The sequence below is a fragment of the Gordionus sp. m RMFG-2023 genome, chromosome 1 (genome assembly GCF_954871325.1).
Source record: "Gordionus sp. m RMFG-2023 chromosome 1, tfGorSpeb1-WG-v2, whole genome shotgun sequence".
Taxonomy (NCBI): Eukaryota; Metazoa; Nematomorpha; class Gordioida; order Chordodea; family Parachordodidae; genus Gordionus; species Gordionus sp. m RMFG-2023.
In genome coordinates this window covers 45,890,711-45,916,949 of record NC_088775.1, presented here as the reverse complement: position 1 = coordinate 45,916,949, position 26,239 = coordinate 45,890,711, and the positions used below count along the sequence as shown (strand labels likewise).

Genomic DNA, 26,239 nt, shown 5'->3' with positions numbered 1-26,239 from the left:
CAATATTGTCTATCATTATTAAAAGTTACCCAAGATGATGGGCCAAAGATTTTGATAAAGTATTTTCCTATTATGAATATAATGAGGCTTTTTGGCATTTAAGAACTTATGGATTGAGTCAAATGATACAAAAAATACTTTCAATTCAAAATATATTATTAAAAAAAGCCCTAAAAATGTTGTCAAGAGGATTATATAATCAAACTCAAACTGAAACTATAATACTAATTGATTAGATTTAACATATTATAATTAAGAAATAATAGAATAGATATTTATTTTTCTTTTGGTGAAACATTGCTAAGTTCAATACAAATAACATTGAACTGGATGTTTTAATTATATTAAAGAAAGTCAAAATACATTATAAAGGCTTAAATATTAGTTATTACACTTCCATTTATTATAAATACTCTTCTTTTGAAAATTAAACTAATATAATAGTAATATTAAAAAATAAATGCCTAATTATTATATATAAATAACAAAACCAAGATTAACTCTTCATCAAATATTTTATTAATTATACTGTATCTAATAATTCATTTTTTTTATAAAGAATCTGTATCTAGATTTTCTGTAGGACCTGCTCAACTCAGGAATGTAATAAATTAAATTTAAACATGTTGACAATAAGATTATCAAATAAAAAATTTTTAAAAGAATTACTTGTAAATGTCTCTTTAAGTTCGAGGATGATATTTTGGAAGATGATATTATCTTCTTACAGAGACGGCATTTGGTGCTGATCATATTATAAGAGTTGCTTTCATCCATTTCACATAAAGTAAAATACTTACGTAATTTCAAAAATGGTAAAAGATTCTCATTCTCACTTATATCTGCTGTTACATCAATAGTAGAAGCAATAAAATCTTCTAAATCTATAATGGACATTTACATTTACCTATTAAAATAAATATTAATATATTATTATAAATTTATATTAAATAACTTGTAAGAGCTCTAAATCTCGTAAAATTTAGGAAATGAATAAATATATCTATAAAATAAATGGTGGAATGGAAGTTGATAAAATATGAAGATAGATATTTTTTTTTAAAATAATATTTTAATTTAATTTTCAATATTTTTATTTTATTTATTGCTTTTTAAGTAAAAAATTAATTTTTAAAAAGATCGGGATCGAATTTTAAACAAAATGATCTCGATCTCGATTTAAGTCAGAATCATAAATCTCGTAAAATTGACAAATTTGCGATCGAATCCATCGTCGATCTTTTGATTCGATCTTTTAACAACTCTGATTTTCACTATGTCAGCTTTTTAATCAAATTCTGTACTAAAAATAGAACATCAATATCACTAATTAAATATATATTTAACATTAACAGTAGAAGCTCAATTGACTTTTATTATTTAAATTATTATCCTAATTAAATAAATATAATCATTTATTAATTTAAAATTAACAAATTTAATATTATAATTAGCCGGGTTCAAAATCACTAATCAACTATATTATTCATTTTTAAATTTAATCACCATGCCCAGGGTTGCCATGTCTCCCCCCATCAGTGGGAGTCTCCCACAATTTTTTAGTTTACCCACATACATCTCACTCCCACAAAACTCCCACAATTAGAAATCTCCCACAATTTTTTAATTTCTCCCACAATTTTTTTTTTTAGCATTTTAATGTTTTTAATATATAAATAATAATTTTGAGAGACAGTATTTGGTTATTTTTATATTTTTAAAATAAATTTTAATTATTTATTGGAAAAATATGTCTAGTTCCTTTATTTTATTTTTCCGCTCTAAAATATATTTTTTATAAAATTCTCCAATTCTCCACTCGACATTTTCAAAATTTTTGTGTTAGAAAGAATAGAAGTTAGAACAGTATGTATAATTATTATAATTATATTTTAAATTACTTAATATATTTTATATCGTTATCTAGAATTGCAGTGCTCCACTCGACATTTTCAAAATTTTTGTGTTAGAAGAATAGAACTTTTAGAAGTGGATATTATTCTAATCAAATTAAAGTGTATTTACCGAATTGAGGCAGCACAATAATGAATTAATACCAATTAGCTGTATATACCATATACTGCATAATTCTTGCAAGAAGGCAATGAATGTACTATCGGTAGATGTCGAAGTAATTGTGATGAAATGTTTTAACGAATTTAGTTCATCAACTAAAAGAGTCACTGAATTAAAAGAATTGGTGGAGTGGTCTGATTTGGAATGGTGTGAGTTGTTGCGATATGTACCTATCAGGTGGTTATCATTAATACTTGCCATCGAGAGAATTTTAAAATTTTACGAACCCTTAAAGAAATACTTCTTAAATAAAGATTTTAAAAGCTGTCCTAAAATTTTGAAAAATTTTTTCGAGGATGAAATGTCAGAAGCATATTTGGGATTGGTTTCACATGTAGGAAATCTACTTCATGTAGTTAATATTCAGTTGCAATCAGAAGATTCTTTATTGATAAAGATTCACAAAATCATGCTAGCTCTGTTCATCTCTACAGTTAAAAATAGATAATAAATTTTATGGCGCTATTGCTAAAAATATCATATTAAAATGTTCAAATATTACTATAATTAACGTATTTTTAAATGAAGCAAATATTTTTATTAAGAAAATTTTGGAATATTTACAATCAAGATTTGATTTTAATAACTCTATTTACAAGTGTATAAATATTATGACCTTGGAACAGCAACCATCATTTGATGGTTTTTGTAATTTAATAAATATATTAAAATTACCGATAGACATTGAAGCTTGTTTGAAGAGATTGTAATTTTTTCCATTTTTTAAGATTCGCCAGAATACTTAAAGTTAGAAGGTCTAAAAGCACAGGAGAAATGGGTGGAATTTTTTCGTAATAACGATAAATCCCCATGCTTGGAAAAAATTTGCGAGTATGTTTTCTCCTTATCTCATTCTAATGCCTCATCGGAGTGCATTTTTAGCCTGATGAGGACTGCCTGGAGAAAGGAAAGAAATCGAATTGCTTTAACAACATTAGAGGCTGAGTTAATGGTTAAACAAAATTATAAAATGTCATTCCAGGAACTTTATAAATATCTTAATAACGACGGTAAAGTTTAGTTCCATTATTTAAATCTCAAATAAAATATATTAACTATAACTATTTGACTTTCTATATTTTATAAAATCTTATTTATACATTTGCATAAAATCAAATAAATTTATTTTTTACATTGTAAAATTAATATTTTGAATATTTTGGCAAATCATAAAAATAAAGAAGCATTACAATCTCCTTAAACATGACATCATATTAAATCTTATTAATAATTATCCGATAATAGTAATATATTCTTACTTTGGTATTTCTGCAGCATAATTTAGTGAACCTTTATTAAATTATATTCTTCTGATAGCAACTGTATATTAACAGCATATAGTAGATTTCCTATATGTAAAATTCCTAAATATACTTCTGCCATTTATTTTTGAAAATTTTTTTCAAAATATTAGGACAGCTTTTATAATCTATTTATTTTTTAAAGGTTTGTAAAATTTTAAAATTCTACGATGGCGCGTATTAGGAGGAACCTGTCAACCAACATTATGCTGACTCAATTCTGTAAATACACTCTGGTTTTTGCCAAATTCACTGAGGAATTATCAGATCAGAAAGCTGCCATGCAATTCATTGGTAATGCCAAATCTGCCATATTTACCATTATATATGGTTAGCTATGTCTTTGGATATTTCATATCTGGAGAAAAATTTTTAATAGTTTTATTGAAATGACATTAATTTTGTTGAAATAGGGGAGGATCAAGGGAAATGTTTTGATATCTCCTTATTAGATGCATCTGTTAGAATTGCATATGTTTGCACATCTTTCAAATCGTCAAGAATTGACCTTCTGGATTTATATCCTAAAACATTGATGATAGCCTTGCTCATTTGTGTTCTATTAAGTATACTTTTCATTTATATTAGTCGTTAAATATTATGGGGAAAGATTCTACCAACATTGTGATGTTAAGTAGCTCTCTGAATGTTGTACTGCATGATAGGTATTTACCATTTCCGCAACTGTAGTTGCATCTGTATTATTTCTTATTTTTGAAGAATATTTTTGTTTTGCAATAGATGTTGATAGACTGCCCTGTACTGATTTATGCTTTGAAGATTTTTGATGCCTCAAAATATCATATTCCCTTCCCCCTTTGTATTAACTAGATACTGTAGAACAATTTCCCCGCACTGATTATAATTATTTTTTACATTGTAAATTTAAAATTGTTTGTTTTTTTATAAAATCTTATTTATACATTAGCATAAAATATATTTTTTTACATTGTAAAATTACAATTTTTTTATAAAATTTTATCTTGTTTACATTCTTTTGTATTTAAAAAAGATCGTTGGTTATTATTTTTAAACAAAATTAATATATTATAATAAATCAATATGTTATTTTAATAATAAAGATAGTATTTAAGAAATTTTGTGTCGTACTATAATTACCTATTTTGAAAAATAGTTGCGTATTTTATTTTGGAAAATAGTTACCTATTTTATTTTGAAAAAGAGTTGGCTATTTTATTTTGAAAAATAGTTGGCTATTTTATTTTGAAAAATAGTTGGCTATTTTATTTTGAAAAATAATTGCCTATTTTATTTTGGAAAATAGATTCGATTTTATATTTATAAAAAATAATAAGCGGATAACTAAGTCAATGACCCGCAAAATTTTTTTTTTTAGCAATTTTCATATTTCTCCCACAATTTTTATATTACTCCCACAAAATACCGAATTTCTCCCACAATTTGAAAATTTTGACCTGGCAACCCTGACCATGCCTCTTCCTAAAATATTTTCAAAATCCAACTAAGTATAGGAGATTTCTTTATAAAAAAGTAGACATTATTTATAATCGCCTAATATATATAATTGGTTATAAAATATTAGGTAAAATGTCACTTTTACAGATTGCCAGTTATATAATATATTAAAGTTAATATTTTAATAAATTTTACTAATAAATGCTTTAGATAATAAATATAAGTGACAATTTGCATTTAATTCTTTAACGCCATCTACTTATATTTATAAATTTTATTGAAAATTAAACATATTATTCATCCTACAATGGATGTAATAAATTAGATATCTTTTCTTCTCTTTTTTAACGTGTTTTTAGGTAAGCTATTTTTTTCTTATTTGAAAAACAGTTTCGAGTCAAATATTTAATACGAGTATATATTTGATAATATTACAAACTACTATTATTTTATGATATAATATACCAACTCGAGGTGGTGCGACAATGATATATCAAATCTTAATTGCTTTTCATATCACTCTGGAAATGTTTCATTTCTAATATGGCATCCTTGCCGTGTAAATAACTTAAGGCTTCAATATATTTACATAATTTCTTCCTAAGATTTCTAGTGTTTTTGTTTTATCAATTTATATAACATAATAAATTCTAATATGAGTTTACATCGTAAGTGTCATGGCTATGACTGCAAATTAACTAACATCTGTTATTTGTGTGGCAATGTAATTTAAGATTATTACTCCTGCTGCTGAGAGCATATGATTGCAAAATTTAAATGAGCAATAACTGTCTGGTCGTATATATATCATTAAATAAGATAATCTTTTAGAAATAATAATCTTTTCGATTACTTAAGCTTCCATCACGTCATCTAATAGGAAGCTAACCACCCTATAATTTTATGATTTGGATTGGTTGATTATATTCTCCTCTTCAAAAATTATTGATTTGGTTAGGCCTATAAATTTTTCCTTATTAGTCCATTCTATAAAACATTGTCTAAAATGGCAACAGTTATATTAGTTTCAAGACCTTTTGTCAATGTAAGCAGCTAAGAATTATATGATATTATGTGTTTTTTTAAATCCAGCTCGTAATTCTTTAGCGGCAAATTTTTTTATATCATATTATTTTTAGAAATCTATTGTATTATTTTAATTATTTATATGCTAGTTTATTTTGTATGCATAATATAATAAATGACAAAATATGAAATTCAGAATAATTGTTCAGAGTTAGCAAATTTTAAAAATATAATATAAAACCTGGTCGAAGGCCAAAAGCCCAAAGGCCCGCAAATTTGGGAGTATGTTTTTAGTTGAGCCCCCTGAGATTGTTAAGACTAGCAACGCCCCTGTATTTAACTTTACAATTGATAACTTACCTAACAACAGTGATAGGTAAGCCTATTATAAATAATTTTCTGTAACAACTACTCAATTCAATGTTTTCATAATTAGCGAATCTTTCAAAATCTTTGATAGGCAAGGAAGTCACTGGAGATCCAGTATCTATCATAAAAGAATAATTTAATTGAATATCAATATTATTGATTTTATTTATGGCCTTAGATTATATGGTATCTGTATAATCTCTTGTTTCTTGCTGTGGTTGCTGCAAAATTTTCAAATTGTGGGAGAAATTAGGTATTTTGTGGGAGAAATATAAAAATTGTGGGAGAAATTGCTAAAAAAAGGGATTTAGAATTGACTTAGTTATCCACTTATTATTTTTTATAAATATAAAATCTAATCTATTTTCCAAAATAAAATAGGTAATTATTTTTCAAAATAAAATAGCTAACTTTTTTTAAAATAAAATAGCTAACTTTTTTTCAAAATAAAATAGCCAACTATTTTTCAAAATAAAATAGCCAACTATTTTTCAAAATAAAATAGCCAACTATTTTTCAAAATAAAATAGCCAACTATTTTTCAAAATAAAATATCCAACTCTTTTTCAAAATAAAATAGCCTAACTATTTTTCAAAATAAAATATCCAACTCTTTTTCAAAATAAAATAGTTAACTATTTTCCAAAATAAAATACCCAACTATTTTTCAAAATAGGTAATTACTGTACGACATAAAATTTCTTAGAGTACTATCTTAATTATTAAAAAAACATATTGATTTATTATAATATATTAATTTTGTTTAAAAATAATAACCAACGATCTTTTTTAAATACAAAAGAATGTAAACAAGATAAAATTTTATAAAAAATTGTAATTTTACAATGTAAAAAAATAAATGGGGGAAGGGAATATGATATTTTGAGGTATCAAAAATCTTCAAAGCATAAATCAGTAGAGGGCATTCTATCAACATCTATTTCAAAACAAAAATATTCTTCAAAAATAAGAAATAATATAGATGCAACTACAGTTGCGGAAATGGTAAATACCTATCATGCAGTACAACATTCAGAGAGTTACTCAACATCTCAATGTTGGTAGAATCTTTCCCCATAATATTTAACGACTAATATAAATGAATAGAATACTTTGTAGAACACAAAATGAGCAAGGCTATCAACAATGTTTTAGGATATAAATCCAGAAGGTCAATTCTTGACGATTTGAAAGATGTGCAAACATATGCAATTCTAACAAATGCATCTAATAAGGAGATATCAAAACATTTCCCTTGATCCTCCCCTATTTCAACAAAATTAATGTCATTTTAATAAAACTATTAAAAAAATTTTCTCCAGATATGAAATATCCAAAGACATAGCTAACCATATATAATGGTAAATATGGCAGATTTGGCATTACCAATGAATTGCATGGTAGCTTTCTGATCTGATAATTCCTCAGTGAATTTGGCAAAAACCAGAGTGTATTTACAGAATTGAGTCAGCATAATGTTGGTTAACAGGTTCCTCCTAATACGCGCCATCGTAGAATTTTAAAATACAAACCTTTAAAAAATAAATAGATTATAAAAGCTGTCTTCAAAAATAAATGGCAGAAGTATATTTAGGAATTTTACATATAGGAAATCTACTATATACTGTTAATATGCAGTTGCAATCAGAAGAATATAATTTAATAAAGGCTCACTAAATTATGCTGCAGAAATACCAAAGTAAGAATATTACTATTATCGGATAATTATTAATAAGATTTAATATGATGTCATGTTTGAGGAGATTGTAATGCTTCTTTATTTTTATGATTTGCCAAAATATTCAAAATATTAATTTTACAATGTAAAAAATAAATTTATTTGATTTTATGCAAATGTATAAATAAGATTTTATAAAATATAGAAAGTCAAATAGTTAGTTAATTATATTTTAAATGAGATTTAAATAATGGAACTAAACGTTTACCGTCATTATTAAGATATTTATAAAAATCCTGGCATGACATTTTATAATTTTGTTTTACCATTAACTCGTCCTCTTAGGATATCTTAAGCTTAGATTAAAGATGATTAAGATAATAATATTTTCTAAGATGAGTTCCACTTTCATTGCTAATTTTTAAAAATATTACTTCTAATATTAATAATATATTTTTTAATATATAATAGTACATAAGCAGTTTATATTGAAAATAATTTTTCTTTTTATATGCTAATTATAACCTTTTATTGTCCAAAAAACAACATCAGTATTGGAAACTAATGCTTTAACCTCAAAACAATCTAAATCTCACCTAGAAGATAACTATCATGGTATATATAAATAAAAATATGTATAATATTTAGGATTTTTTAAGCTTAGATTAAAGATGATTAGGATAATAATATTTTCTAAGATGAGTTCCACTTTCATTGCTAATTTTTAAAAATATTACTTCTAATATTAATAATATATTTTTTAATATATAATAGTACATAAGCAATTTATATTGAAAATAATTTTTCTTTTTATATATTTAATTATAACATTTTATTGTCCAAAAAACAACATCAGTATTGGAAACTAGTGCTTTAACCTCAAAACAATCTAAATCTCACCTAGAAGATAACTATCATGGTATATATAAATAAAAATATAAAAAAAGCACTAGTTTCCCATACTATTCTAACTTCAAATTTTGAAAATGTCGAATGGATTGGATGGAGAATTTAAAATTAGCGGAAAAATAAAATAAAAGAACTAGACATATTTTTCGAATAAATATTTAAAATTTATTTTAAAAATATAAAAATAATCAAATACTGTCTCTCAAAATTATTATTTATATATTAAAAACATTAAAATGCTAAAAAAAAAATTGTGGGAGAAATTACAAAATTGTGGGAGATTTCTAATTGTGGGAGTGAGATGTATGTGGGTAAACTAAAAAATTGTGGGAGACTCCCACTGATGGGGGGAGGCATGGCAACCCTGTTGCTGACCCTTTATATATATATTTATTGTCTCTCCATCCCGTATTTCTTGTCAATTCGCTCCATCTCTTCTCCATGTATCTTTCTCTGAACAGATTTTATTATCTGCAACTTCTATCGATTGACATTTGACCACTATATCATCAATAATGTTAAAATCCGTCGTATTTCCCTCAAATAGTCTTACTTTAAGTTTTTCATTACGATATGTTGATGATAAATTGTAACCGAAATAAATTGCGTATTCAGCCTAGAATCACAGCCTTTAAGCTGATCCAAATATTCTTGTAATCTATTCTATCTAAAAGTTCAAATATTCCAGTAATCTTATCCTTTCCAACTTTTTTTAGATTCAAGACTTTCATTTGCTGATAGAATAAATTATCCAAATTGTCCATAATACTCACCGCCATATCTTTATCAATCATCTCGAAAAGTTTATATTTGTTGGTAGCCTCATCCACAATATTTTCAGCTAAGATTTTAAGGTCTAAAGTCTTAAAGAGCACTTTGATTTTAATGTAAATCCTATCCTCTACCATGTAGGGTAGGGATTAGCTCACTAATTTATCGGATGAAATTATATATGAAACTATAAGTAATTTTTGTATATAGTAAAAAGAAAAAAAATCAATATATCGAAGTCAACAAAAAAAATAAATATATCATAAAATATAATGTAGGGCTGTAACGATATTAAATATCGGATAGGCACCGATATATAGCGTTTTCCAAAAATATCGGATCGGGCCGTTATCTGTAAAAAACTGATCCGATCTTTTTACTTTTCTTTTTTTGTTATATTATGTATATTTATTTTACATTAATAATATTTTATAATTTAAACAATCACCCCTTAAATTTTATTTATTTTTTTAAACAGATTTATAGTATTTTAAAAGTTTCTTTATAAAAATAGAAAGGAACATCCAAAGTTTTATTTATTTAAAATCTTTTTAAATAATAGAGCCAATATTATTATTTATACTTTAAATAAGAGAATTTTTTTAAATATGATATCTGAATTATGGAAATATTTTACAAAAGACAATGATAATTTTGTCTGCGGAATTCTATTTTCACGGGGAGGAATAATGAAAAATTCATTTAATACTACCAATATCCGTAAACTTTTTTAAATTAGTGTAGAAATAAAAAAAATTAAATGAATAATTCGATTTTTTGCATAAAAAATATTGATTTCTTAATTACTTTGGTTCAAAGGGGGGTGGTTAAAAATCAATATAAATATCGGATCGGGTTTGAGCCAATATCGTCGGTGAAAAATATGTGGATCGGCACAGCCGTAATATAAGTATAATATTATTATAATATCAATTATTTGTGTTGATTAAAATTGTGAAAAGCATGTTTGGTTAACGCTTGTAAAGAAGATAAATGTATATATAAATTTCAAGGATGTTGTCATAAACATAGAAGATATATGAAATCATAATTTACTAATCCCTTTATTTTACATTGTCATACACATGCTCCCATATACATTTATAATAACATAATCAAAATTATACAATAATAAAAGAATTAAAGTGGAGAATCAAAAAGTTTAAAAAAAAATCTTCCTAAAAATTGAAAAGCGGCGAGTACAAAAATAAAATCTCAAATCATAGAAAAATATATAACTTACTTTTAAAATTAACATATTCGACAATTATAATCTATAATTAAGAAACATCACACGTAATATCGTAATAATTCTTCTAATTTGCATAAGAAATTATTCATATAAAAATATTAAATTGAATATCACTTTCTCACTCCGCAGTCTAGACATGTGCACTTAAAGTGATAATTATTATTACAATCAACCTATTATATGATAACCATATGATTTTTTATATCTCTCATCCAACTCAAAGATACTACAACTTAATAAGATCAAGTGAATTAGAGGTCTGCAACGAACCCGCCCACTCGTTGTTTTAAAATTTATTTAACCACCGCCCACCTAAATTTTTTAAAAAATTTTACCTCCTGTCCGCCCATTTATCTATAAATTTTGTTTTACGCGCTCGCCCAATGTTTAAAAATTATTTTAATGACTGGTTTGGCTATTTATTTATTTTTAAGCATATAAAATGTACAATATTATGAAATAAAACTATAATTTTCAATAAACTGAAGTCTGCTCTGCTTATTTCGCCCTAAAACAAATATTTCTTAACCCACCCAATGTTTAAAATATTTTTTAAAAATCCAACCACGCCCGCCCGAAGTATTTATTTTTTGATAAAAATATTATTGATCCTCAAAAATCTAAACGAGAGTGATAATTATGATTACAATCAAACAATTATTTGATAACCATATCAAATTTTAAACACCCACTCCCCATACCATAGACCAAGAGTGAATATATTAATCCAGTTAAAATATATTTCAAATAGCTTTTATTTGATACCCATATCATATCTATATTTTATGTTGATAAAAATCTTTCTAACCACCAAAGTTAACCCTTTAATTGGGAGATATTGACTTCCAATTGGAGAGATCTTTTGATTAGCTATCGATTGATGTCTATTATCTTAATTATATTAGGTATTTATTCTATAAAATAAATAGTTGTTGTATGATAATAATTCCACCATTGTTAAAAAAATAGGAAATAATTTAATCCTTATAAGGTAATGTTTAAAAAATCAGATTTATAAAAAGATCGGCAGATAAAAAAATTTCTTAAAATGACCAATATCGGCGTCGATTTGATACCTATATAAATATCAATGCTGCCTTATTACTTATAAGTGTATAATATATAATTTAAGAATCATCTTAATTCAGATATATCTATATTTTTTATTAAACACATATACATAAAAATAGTTTTTATAAGTTTAATATTAATATAAAAACCACCAAATGGGTTATTTATTTATTATTTTAATCGGATCAACAAAATGGCAAAAGAGTAACGTCTAGAAAAATTGTTATCGCTGATAATAGTATATGATCATAATAATACATAAATATTGTGAACATTGTTACTTGGATACGGTCTACTTACTCAAATTTTTAAAAATATTCATGTGTATTTAGCGAAAAAATAAAACAAAAAATATATAGTCAAGAGTAAATTGAAATGGTGATTTGATTATCGGTAATATTATATATTTTATATCACGCAATTCCGAGTGTAGATTTAACAATTCTTTTAGCCTTTTCCTTGAATTCGTTTCTATTTTCCCTCCACATTTTGGCAGCATCGACGTTGGCAGCGCTTTCATCATTAGGTTCTATTTTAAATAATAAAATATCCATATTAGTTTTAATTAGATGTATAACATTGAACATACACAGGACAGAGATATTTTATAAATAGGGTGGTGCTGATATTAAATATCGGATCGAGACCGATATTCACTTATTTAAAAAAAACTCGGATCAGGCCGATTTTGAAAACCCGATTTATCTTATATGAAAAACACTCCAAGGATTCCTTTGGATGATTACTTCCCAGGGCCTCTGCATCTGCTTCTACCCTTTCCTTAACTTATAATGAAGTAATTAATAGAATAAAATTCTTTAATAGTCAGTCGGGGGCCTTGATGGCTATAGTTTTTAACCAATATGGCCTAGTTTACTTGTATTCTAAAGGCAGTTCAGCCGTCATAGAGAAATTAATTGATAATCTTGAATAAATTAGGTTTGGCTAACTATCCAAATTACCTGGAATGAAACCCGTTCACATATCCCTGCTTGATGGAAAAAGACCCTGCTTGATGGAAAAAGACCAGATGCCCTTACAAATATCCTTGATTTTTAGGAAAGCTACTTATTTAGGATTTCACATAGGTCTCCTACTCCTCTAACTAAAACATTGACCCGATTATAACAGTTGAAAGTTCGAAATCATATGCCACGATCTTACAAATTTTAATTCCATTCCAATAGATATTCCTACCATTGGGTCCTTGGATCATCTAAGCTACATTTTATTAAGATTTTAGATGTAAAAATTTCTCAAATCTATTTGGAGCGTGCGATTTTTTAAAATTTTACAATCAACCTAAATAAATGTGACTCAATGTGGGCCATCTTACTTTTTTAAATTTAATAGTTTCTATAGATATTATTTTTTAAATTTATAATAAAACAAATTTTAGGTTTAAATTACCATTATTTATTTTATATAGTGTTGTTAATCGACTGAGTCTAAGTTTTGGGTCGAAAAAATCGACCCAAACTGACTTGAGTTATGAACTCGAGTCGACGCAAGTCGTGAACTCAAGTCTTTTCTATGAACTTAAGTCGACTAGAGGACGAATATTTCAAATTAGTTTTTATTTAAAGATATTTATTCTGTTTTTTACATTTATTTACTTTAGACTTCCAACTTGAGTTATGAATACAAAATATATATTTGAGTCGACTAGAGGACGAATAGTTATACTTATATGAACGTGAGTCGACTAGAGGACGAATATTTCAAATTTTATTAATTAAGATATTTGTGATCTATTTTTTACATTTATATACTTTAGACTTTGAACTTGACCATGAATACGAAATATATAATTGAGTCGACTAGAGGACGAATATTTCATATTAGTTATTATTAATTAATTTATTTGTTCTGTTTTTACACAGGATAATTATAATGACCAATATTGTTTGTTAGCTGTTTTAATTTTCCACCTATTAAAATAAGCTTAAAATTTTATTGTAATGTGCAGATACACATGGTATGTGTACCTGGACCACCTGCTAAAACACAGTTTTTAGGTCGTAAGAAAGCAAATCTACTCAGACCTAACTGTATATCGTTATGAGTCTCTCTAAAGTGAATGAAAAGTTCTTTAATATTACATAAAATTAGCCTTTTCTGCACTTGATATTTTCCTATTTACATATAAAATTATTTTTGCCTTCATAAGTAGTGTTGTTAATAGATTGGTTGTGTAGAGCCCAGACCCGGGGTTTGGGTCTAAAATATCGACAAAACGAGCTCTGAGCACGAACCCCTAGCACAGACCCGACGTTCAGACCCAAGGTCCAGATAGATGGCACAAAGGTTTAGACATCTATTATCGAAATCTCGATGCTTAGACAATTGTTTTCTGGTTAAAATTTTGATTTAGCCGTTTTTAAAAATCGGCTCATAAAGAGCCGTTTAACAACACTAATGGAAATCCTGTTCACATTGAAAACAAACTCCCTTTTTTGCTTAAAAATACAGGTAAAGCATTATAAGTAAACCGAATGTTAGACTCAATTTGGCGCCAATTTTTATTATTTTTTGATAGCCCTTTAGAGAATATTTTTACTAATATGATATATAATTATTTTTTGAGATATAAGCATTTTAAAAATTTTACAGATTTGAGCCCCTATATCTCAAGAACCAGGTGTTATAGCGAGCTAAAATAAACGGCTTTCTCATTTATTTACCCTTCTAAATAATTCCAGAAAAAAATGAAATAAAGGCGTGGATAAAATTTAATTTTAACTATTTTATATAATTATTTTTACTTTTTGCAAAGTCATGGTCTGATACATTTTTTATACTTTTTATATATTTTATAAACAGACAAAGTTAGATCATGTTTTTTTTCAAATAATATTTTATTTTTTGTTTATAAATTTTTGGTTATTGCTTAAGTCGAGGGGTATATTATTTTTTTTTTATTTTATTTTTTTTTTATTTTTTTTGTTATTTTTTTGCGCAAGGTCTATAAGTCGAAAGGCTTGGTAATACGAGAGGCTAAAAAATAATATTGAAAATAAAAATAACAAAGGGAATGTTTAATGAGAATTTTGATTGATTTATTGCTTTTTTTAGAGAAAAAATATTATAATAACATTACATTATAATATAATAAAAATATGGAAATTTTAAGATCTTTTCAATTTTTTTATTAATACTTTGAAATAATTTGCGGTTTTTAAAAATTAATTATATTATATTAATTTTTAAATTAATATTTTTAATTAAATTAATAATTGATATAATATATTAAAAATATGGAAATTTTAAGATCTTTTTAATTTTTTATTAATTCTTTGAAATAATTTGCGGTTAAATTAATATTTTTAATTAAATTAATAATTGGTTATGAATTTATATAATGAGTAAGTATAAATATATTGTATAGAAGTAAATGAGAAACATAAATTTTTAAAGGTATTTTTAATTTAATGAATAAAATTGACTCGTTTATTACTATATTTCGATATTTTTATTTTGTATAAATTTCAATAATATATTTCAATTTATTTCGAATTAACCCTTCCCAACAAAGGTTAAAAAAATCACTTAGAATTTAAAGATGGGGTCTATTTTACCCCTAATAAATACAAAATTTAAGATTTTATGCTAATTTTCCTAAAATTGCTTAGATTATCAGACTATATTTCAATTTAATGAATAAAATTGACTCATCACAATTCTTCTACCCTTCTCCCCTCCCTAGGAATTAAGAAATATTTTTAAAAAAGAAAAAAATATTTTATAATATCTTAAAAGAAAAAATACATATTAATTTAAAAATTTATCACCAAATAATAAAAATATGCTACATTATTTTAAAAATTTATCACAAAAAAATTATCACTAAATAATAAAAATATGCAACAATATTTTAAAAATTTAAAAAAAATAACATAAAAAAAATAACAAAAAAAATAAAATAAATAATATACCCCTCGACTTAAGCAATAACCAAATTTTTTTATGTACATGGTGAGAATTTATATTTTAGGTATAGAAATTAAAATATAAATCATTTTTGGTTGTTGCTATTGTATTATTTTTTTAAAATATTTTTTATTTAAAAAAAAAACTTTTCTATAATTCAAAGATTCAAACATTAATAAATCTAAGTAGTAATTATGGTCTGATCAACAAATTTTTGAATAATATAAGAGATATATAAAATAGTGATGTTTTGGACGGCCTGATTAAGATTTTAGCCAAATTAATATTATGCAAGATTGGAGATTTGGCAAATAGAGGTAAAAACCTTTCTGCCATATATGTGTAAAATCTACAGGCTTATAAAATATAATTTTGGTTATAATCTTAATTGGGCCGTTCAACAAGGCTAATATAAAACAGCTAAAAATTTATTATTAATACTTTCTAATTTTCGTGAAGAGCTTAAATTCGTGCATAAATTTATTTGATCAAAATTATTCCTCAATAATTTAAAAGAGATATAGAACTTAGCTAAAAAGTTATCTAATATTTTTTAATTTTCAAGAAGACTCTTCGAATCGAATAATTATATTATTCGTATTAGTACGAATTAAATAATTCCTTATTCGTATCCGTTCGAATAATGAAAACATTATTGGATTTGATTCATCGAATATTCGATGCCAAAAATTAAATTCTTCAATTCAAAAAGGATATTAAAATTTAATAAGTGATTTATAGATGAAAAAAAAAGTAAAAACTTTTCAAGGAACTTTTAAATACTTAAGAATCATGTCAAATATTTCTGGGTCTGAATAATTTGAAATATTAGCAAATAATTTGGAATATTTAATTACGAATAATTTCTAATATTTATAAATTATTTCAAATAATAAGAATAATTCGATCGAATAATAAATAGATAAAAAAAATATTCCACAGATAATATATTTTCTTTATTCGATTCGAATCAAATAATTTTTTTATTCATAAAATACGAATCTTATGAAATAAAATCGAATAGTGAATAATTCGTTTTAGGTATAATTTTATTTTTTGTTAAATTTTACTCAATTTTCTACAAAAGAAAATGATGATATTAAAGTTCGAATCCAATATACTAATACCACGAATTTGCGCTTACTGTGAATTCAGGATAATCCTTGGCTAACTGCTAGTGCCGGCTAGTTTCAGAAAAATGGGATCCCTAAAACAGTTTCTGACGGAACTCACTACCTACCAGATGTCAATTAAATAACAACTTTTTTGTATATCTTTTTTATTATTGATAAAACTGTAAAAAAATTTTATTGGGTTGTGTCCTAAATTATCAAAAATTAAATTCACAAACTTTCGAAACTAATGAAAATATATAAATAAGATAAGTCTATATTTTTAAACATAAAAATAAAAACATTTACAAAACATACTAGACAATATTTTATTGTTATTTATTAATTTTCAATGTTGTTTTATTGACCTTATGAAATAGGTTATGTCTAACATAGGGTATCAATCGATAGCTAATCAAAAGATCTATTCAACTGGAGGTCAATCTCTCCCCCGTAATGGGCGAGTCTAGGTCTGGGGGATCAGGAATATTTTTATAAACAAATTATCGATATGGGTATCAAATAAAAGCTAATTTAAATATCTTTTGACTCTACTAAGCATTCATTCTTGGTCTTGATTTGTATGACTTCTGTCGTAAATGTGACATTTTCTAATATAATGTCAATCAATTTATATATATAAATATATATTAGTTTTATCAATTGTATATAATTAATGAAATGTCAGTCATTTCTGATAAATATGTTGTTGATTTTTTTTGACAAAGAATCACTTTTTAATTTTTCATGATTTTTTTTAATTACAATAAAACTTTTGAATTTTCACTTACTGTGACTTAATAAAAATATAGATCCAAGTTTCAGTTCCGTGTTTTCTTTAGTTATTCTTTCTGAGTTAATTCTTACTTTAGAATTTCGTTGGTTTTAGTAATTTTTTATATAGTTAACATTTGAAGGTTCCTTTTGTTTTTGTCAACTTCGTCTAACATTCAAATATATTATAGAAATTTTAGAAAAATTCTGACGTCCTAAGCCCTAGACCCGACCATTTACTGTTATTTAATATTAAGAGGTTTCTTTATATTATATTTGATTTTTTAAAATCAAATTTTTATTTTTTAACCCACTCCGGATCTAATCCAACCCATTAAAAGACCAAGAGTGAATACTAATATTTTAGTAGAAAAATATTTTAATTAGCTTCTATTTAATAGTCCCATTTTTATGTTGATAAAAATATTCCTGACCCCCCAAGACCTAGACCAGCCCGCTTAAAGTGATTATTATTATATTACAATTAAAAATTATTTTAATTACCTTTTATTTGATAACCATAACAAATAAATTATTTTTTTTAACACCCCCCCTCCCCCCTTCCATCCATTTTCCAGACCAATCAAGACCAAGAATAAATGCTTTCAGCCAAAAGAAATTTAAATTAGCTTTTATTTGATACCCATATCAAAAAAAAATATTTTTTTAACCCGCCCCCCCCCATCTTCACCCACTCCCCAGACCAAGTCATACCATCATTATCATCAAGTGAATGCTTTGAGTCAAAAAATATTTAAATTAAATTAGCTTTCATTTTACAAAAAAGAAGATTTTAAATTCTTATCAAAGCAAATTTTGCTTAAAATTTGGGCTTGAAAATCATTAATTAATTGTAACAAACAAAAATATACACAAACACAATAATACAATACAATACTAATTCTAAATACTCGTCCTCTAGTTGACTTAAATTCACGACTCAAGTTGAAAACTCATGTTCTCGACTCGAGTTGACTTGAGTTCACGACTCGAGTTTACTTGAGTTCAGGACTAAAGTTCACGACTAACGACTTCAGGAGTCGGGTGAACTCGACTTTTTAACAACACTAATTTTATATATAATTTCCTAATTATAATAAATGTTATCACCTTTATCAAGGGGTATATTACTATTTTTTAATAGATAAGGGTTAGTTAATAAGGTTATGAGCATGAATTATAATTTTTATATTTGCATGTGCGGAAAGTTTTTTTTAGATAAAATTAAAATGGTCATGTGTAAAGTCGCATTAAGTGATTTCCTCCACAAAGTAGGTTTCTTCATTGGTCCCAATCGTTCCTTATTTCTCTGTCTCTTATTTAATTACTATTGATCGGCGTATCCTTTGTCATTTCTCAATGCCCTTGTTACATTGCTTCCCTCGTGGCATCGACTCACTTTCTCAATTCCTTGGAACTATCTATTCCTCTGATTTCTATCTTGTTCTCACTTCTAAAGTAGAAAGTCATCTACAAATAAAATTAACATGTATACCCTTTATCATCTCTATTTCTTATTTCATTCTCTCATTTCTGTGAGATTCAGTTTTCCTTTCTTCATGATCAAAATTTTTGACCCTTGTTGAAAAACAACTGAAATAATGTTTTAAGTCAATTGTTGACGAATCAAATTTAAATACAATAATTAAAGTTAAGCAACACCTTAAGATTTGTAGTGCATAAGTGTTAAAATTAATTTAATTGATAACCGAAAAAAATTTTTGAAACTTTATTAATTTAATAGGGGTAAAAATATATTGTTATAATTTAACATCGCTATTTATAATATTTTCGCTTTTCATAATTTACATTTGAGGTCTGCAATGGGCGGGTTTTCTAAAATATTTCCAACATTGTGCGGGTGGCGGGCAGATTAAAAAAAATCTTAAAGGAGAGGGCGTGGGCAGGTATTTAATATTTTTAAGGCAGAAATGAGAAGAGCATGCATCAATTTATTAAAAATAATAGTTTAATTTCATAATATTCCATATTATATATGTTTAAGTAAAAATACATTAAAAAAATTAAATAAAAAATCAAACCAGCCATTAAAATAATTTTTAAACATTGTTATTTAAAATAATTAAAGTAAATATTAATAAAAAATTGCCTTTATGAACTTTTTTGGATATTAAAAATATAAATAAATAAATTTTGAAGAAAAAAATAACATAAGCTATTTTTAATATAAAGCTGCAAAAATGACTTAAAATTTAAAAATTCTGTAGAAAATAGAAAAACATATAACTTGAATTACGATCAAGTAAAAAAGAAATTTTTAGCTGAGACTAAATTTAATAAATTATATTTTCTCACCCAACAAAAATCTGGTAATAATAATAATCATACACAAGGGCAGAGTTGTTAAAGTAGCGAGCTATCTTTTTTGGTAGCCATATCTAATAGCGCGTCATCTTTTTTGATAGCTATAGCTAATTATTTTTTTTAGCGGTTTCTTTTTATGAAAGTAGTGGGCTACTTAGCTACTTTTTACAAATATAATGAATATAACTATAAACATGAAAATTTAATAATATCATAATTAATTAAAATTTTTTATTTAATTTTGAAATTGAAATATATTTTCAATTTGTATATCACGTGTAAATAATTTTAAATGTCATAGCAAATTGATATCCAAATCGTTGAAAGTGAGTCAGACGATGAATGAAATGGAAGATACCCGGGAAGAAAATGTTCTTAATAACAATAATACAAATTTCCCATTTCCAAAATTTGAAAAAAATTTTTAAATTAAATAAACTGGCTACAAATTTATTTGTTTAAAATGTAAAAAAAAATATATCCTCAAATAAATAGTAGCTATAACCTCAAAAAACAGCTATAGGTAATTGTCATTTTTAAATTCTAATAGTATTTATTTTTATTTTGTAAAAATGTTCATGCCAAGGGTTTTATGAAAATATAAAAACACATCTAAATAATTTGCGTATAGACGACTCTACATCCAAAGACCAATTCAATTAAAATTGATTAATAATGCACATGCCAATATTTCTTAGAAACTGGCTGATAAAGTTATTGTTGATTTTATAATTGATACAGTTCAGCCAATATCCTTGTTTAATAATCCATAATTTACCATGAAGATTAAAACTTCATCTCCTGGTACAACTATTTTATGTCGCCAGACACTAATGAATAAGATAGCAGATAACTTTAAAGTGATGAAAAATGCTCAAATGTCTAGTCATCAGAGATGCTCATGCCATAATCTAAACTGATAGCAATAGTGGATGCTGAAGGAGCCCTAAAAAATTAAGATTTTAAATAGGTATCAAGATTCACTTTTTATAAATGTCAAACTCTATGGAATAAGCAGAACAAATCTTCTAAAGGCTCAGACATATTTAAAAAAAAATTAGGCAGGTATTTATTAACTCCTAACCACACTAGATAGAACTCAGTATACCACGCAATCAAATTAATAGCATTTTTTCTTGATGAAAGAAGTTAGAAATGAATTTTCTTTGTGATTATGTTGAAATTCAATATATTAACGATGAAAATACCTTTATAAAAGAGTATACAGAAGTAATTCTAATTATAATTATTCAATTTCATATCATTTTAATTTTTTGAGTTATGCAATATGTGATGTGGCTCTTTCCCTTGAAATTTTAGGTGAGGATAATATGGAGAAGATTGTATATGATGTTCCCACCAGAGATCTGCAAAGTTAGGCCAACGGGCTTCGGGCTATATGTCTTTTATTTTGAGTAATTATAAAGATTAATTTCTATATTTAAATAAATTCGGGCCGGGCCGGGTCGGTAAATTTTTTAAAAATAATTTCGGGTTTAAGACGGGCCGGCAAAACTTTTTTTAAAAAATTTCGGGTTCGGGCAAAATATTTTTAAAAAAAATTTAGGGCAGGGCCGGGCTTAAGCAATTAGGCCCGATGCAGATCACTAGTTCCCACTTTAAGTATCCTAATTACAAAAATACAGAGATTGAATAATCTAATCTTATGCCAGACCCTAGTAGACTATATATTAAAAGGCATTGAGAAAAGGAAAATAAAATTTATATTGTTTTGATTTTGACTGAATAATTTATTCTAATTTAAAGTTAAAAGCTAAAAATTTATAAAATTTTATCATTAAGATATATTTTAAATACACTATTTTTGTAACTTTTAGATTCCCCAACCTATACAATGATGATAATGTATTAGCTGCAATGATTCATCCATTTTAAAATTAAACTGGCCATATATCAATTTCGATGATGCTAAAGATCAAAGTAATAAGCTCATGGTAAAGTTGAATAATCTCATTCCAAACAAAAATGGCTAGTTATATACCCAAAAATGACATCCACTGATAATTTTTTTTAATTAAAAGATAATAAATAAAAAATCCCCTCGACGCGCTCAAATGAGTATTTTTGATAATCTTTCTAATATTAAAAATATGTATATAAAATTAAATGCTGCCTTGCCCTCAAGTGCTAGTGTTGAGAGATTATTTAGCAAGGCGAAACTTATACTTTCTGATCGTCGCCCTAGACTTGGGGATGATAATATTTAAATGATTTCTTAAAATGCAATAAAAAAAGAATAAATTACCATAAATATTTATTTTTATTACATAAATTTTTTTATAATCAAAACCAACTATATTTAAATAATTATAAATGTTGATTTTTATATATAATTTATTATACAATTATATTATAAGCAAAAATTGAAACAAATTTGTTTAAAAGGCAGATAACAGCGCGATACCTTTATGTCTCACGGAATTTATCAGGAAAATATTTAAAAAGTCCATGACCTCTATAATGAATAATATATTTATTATTATTCTAATTATAATATATACCTGAATTCCAAATGTCTATGCCTATTTCTGTGTTCAGTCGTATTTTCAAATATTATATTATAAATAACTAATAATTTTGAATCATATCAAGCTTGAATATTTTTATTTTTTTTTAAACTTAAATGTGTCCAAAGTGTTTTGTTATCAATTTGCGAAAATTTTAATGATCTTTTCAAAACATTTTGGGCACAGCCTAAAATAAATAAACCTTTTTGGATATTGAAAATTAAAATTTTCCTTTTTGGGAATAATCAATATTTCTGCATTGTATTGTTTTATTTTAGTAATGATTGTTTATCTTTATATTGCCCCTTCATTTTTATTTTCTTATATAATATATAAATTTTATTTTTTAATTATTTTATGAATAAAGAAATAATATTCTAAAAAATGATTATTCAGATAATAATAAACCCAAATCTTCAATGTGGAGACAATTTAAAATTATTTTCGATGAAAAATAAAAACGGTTCGACTAAACTACAAATGCCAAGGTAAACTGCAAATGTGGTAAAAATTTTTGATATATTCTCTCTTAATTGGAGCGAGGTTCATTTTCTTATTTTATAAATAACTTATATAAAATTAAATAAACATTAATAATTTATTTCCTTTTATCTCATAATAAAGAGTTTAAATCCTTTAATTTAGTTAAAAATAATTATAATTACATTTTAAATTTATTTAATATTAAATCCGCAAGGAAAAAAAATTAAAAAATAATACCAACTGGCGGATTTTATATTATTGTAATTTAAATTTTATTATAATCCTTTTTTAAGATAATTATATTAATACATTTAAACTATTTATTATGAGATAAATAAAAAATACAACTATTAATGGCTGTTCATTTATTATTGATTATATCTAATAATATAATTTTTATAAGTTATTAATATAATAAGAAAATGAATCTCACTCAATTAATAGAGAATATGTCAAAAAATTTTAACTAATCATTTGCAGTTTACCTTGGCATTTGCAGTTTAGTCAAACCCTGATAAAAAGCTAGATTGGATTCGCTACAATGATTGCGAATTCATCTATAAATATAACAAAAGTGGCACTTACTTCGGCATCAATGTCATGTGCAAATTATGAAGATATGATAGATAATAAAAAAAATAACCGGATATTTCAAAAAAGATAATTCTCAATTACAGTGAAACGAGTGTTAAAAATCAACTAACAATAAAAGGGGATAAACATAATAAAGTTTTATTTTAATTTAATACATATTGAAATTAAATATGGACAAGCAATTAATTAACAAGATTAATCGTTTTTAAATTAATAAAAAGAAATTATATTGTAAATATAAATTTGTAATAAAAAATGGAAATTTTTTTTGATCTTCTTTGAGAATGTTCAAGTAAGATTTTTGTTTAAATTTTATCTAAAATTCTAAACATTTTTTGTAAAAAGTTTTTTTGATATTTGAAAATATTTTAGAATTTCTTAAATGTAATCTATTTTGAAATTTTGCACCAATTTATTTCGATAAAAATATGATAATACTATAAATTTTTATAATAACTTCGATAAAATAATTAATACATAGAAATTATTATTATAATTTATCAAAATATTCTTTTGTTCCACGAATTTGATGATGGTACCTATTTAGAAATTAAAAGAGTTAATATTATAATTATTAATACAAATATATTAAAAGGATTACCTAATTAATCAGTTGCCCGCGATAACCCAACTCCAAATAGTTTTGCATGTGATTGTAAAAGTTAGTAAAATCATAAGGAATAAATCCGTGTAAGAGCTGAAAAATATTCCCAATAATTTCATCTCTTGAATTAGGGCGGGAGTTCATTGCTCGATATTTATTTTTCAAGACTCCAAAAAAATTTTCGATGGGATTTAGCTGAGGTGAATATGGTGGTAGATATTCAATCCTATCTTTATATGCATCGATAAGATAACTTCTATGGATAGATGCATTATCCATTATAATAATTGCATCTGGTGATAAGACACTGATAAGCTCTGTCATAAAATCACGGAATAACAACCCATTATAAGCTCCTTCGATTATTTTATAATGGATTATCCCTCCAATTCCAATTGTACAAAGTATGCTTACATTTTTACCCTTAGAGGATGGAATTTTTATTACTGGACAGACATTGTATGGTGCCCAGGCGTAGATTGGTACAACGTGCAAGTTTATTCCAGTTTTATCTAAGAAATATAATTTTTCTCTTGGGGTATTTAAGATCTTTACACAATAGATTTGACGAATATTGATTGCCCCAGGAGTATTTCTTCTATCAGGCTCCTTGCCAGCTCTTTTTTTAGACCAACCTATATTTTTGATATATTTGCTAATTGTTGTTTTCGTTCTTGGACTACCAGGAGGTAAATTTTCTATTATCTGCTGGATAGTAAGAGTATTATTATCCATCAATAAATTTATGATGAGTCTTTCAATTATGGAATTATCTTTTTTTTACTTCCTCTTTTTTGAATATTATATTCTTTTAAAGGTTCTGCATTTATATCTGGGAATGTGTCCCGTCTAAATTCATGAACTGATGCTAGACATTTCGACGTATTTTGCAATGTCTTTAATTTTCATCTGTTCTCTTTCTGGCATTGATAAAATTTTAGTAACAATATCTATTTTTTCTTTATTCCAATATTTGTGTATTCTTTTTGGTCTTTGAATTCTCGACGAAAATTGGGAGTTTTCATTTAAATTGGAAAAATTAATATATTGGATAATAAAGATTCTATATTAAACATTTTTTTTTAATATTTAAGAAAAATTTAATAAATATTTTTTTACTTATTTAAGAAAAATTTTAAAAATTAATAAAAGTCTTACACATTTATTTATTTTTAATTAAATTTCCAACACAACGATTAATCTTGTTAATTAATTACTTGTCCATATTTAATTTCAATATGTATTAAATTAAAATAAAACTTTATTATGTTTATCATTGGCGTACGCAGCGGGGGGGGGGGGCAGGGGGACAAATCTTCCCCCCCCCCCCAAAGCCAAAAAATGCAGATGCCGAATATATTTTTCGAAAATATTTTTGTTTAGAGTGTTGTGCAGATTTAATTTAAAACATTTCCATATTTTTTAATTTGTTTGTAAATAAAAATTTTAATTTGTAAAAATTAATAAGAATATATAAATATGTTATTTTAACAACTTTTTACAAGTCAAATAATTTTATTTTCAAATAAATTAATAAATATGGAAATTTATCACTTAATTTCGATTTCAAGTTTTCCGGCGTAATATTATCTTATTATTTTCAAATTTTTAGTGGCGTAATATTTATCTACCATTTTAAAATTTCTAGTCAAATAATAATTATTCTGAAATTGTCCATCAGGGAGAAAGAAATTGCAACCTTGTCCTATGAGATAGAGTCTCCGCCATCAAGCAGTAACAGCTTTTATGGAGTTAGAAGAGCCGATTATTTGCTATTACTGACATATCACAATAACCTGAAAGAAATTTTTCCTTAGAAGCAAGAAAATTATTGGATTCAATGCTTATTCCAAATTTTTTTTCTCATTAATGTACAACTATTTTATGTATTACTTTTCAAAAACATGATGACTTGATTAAGAAGATGAGAATAGCGAAGAGCATTTTATTAGAACTCAAGGAAATTAGGGCTAATGTTTATGAAGAATTTCATATTTTA

At 25.3% G+C, this 26,239-nt stretch overlaps 1 protein-coding gene across 1 annotated transcript in view; it reads right to left on the bottom strand.

Moving 5' to 3' along the window:
• Positions 1 to 12,068: 12,068 nt before the first annotated feature.
• Positions 12,069 to 26,239, bottom strand: part of LOC135927489 (ubiquitin-conjugating enzyme E2 G2-like) — a 48,161-nt gene continuing 33,990 nt past the window's right edge. Inside the window, exon 5 of the mRNA XM_065463500.1 lies at positions 12,069 to 12,419. Within this exon, the coding sequence (XP_065319572.1) occupies positions 12,304 to 12,419 (116 nt within the window). The 3' untranslated portion in view covers positions 12,069 to 12,303. The remainder of the gene's footprint in view (positions 12,420 to 26,239) is intronic.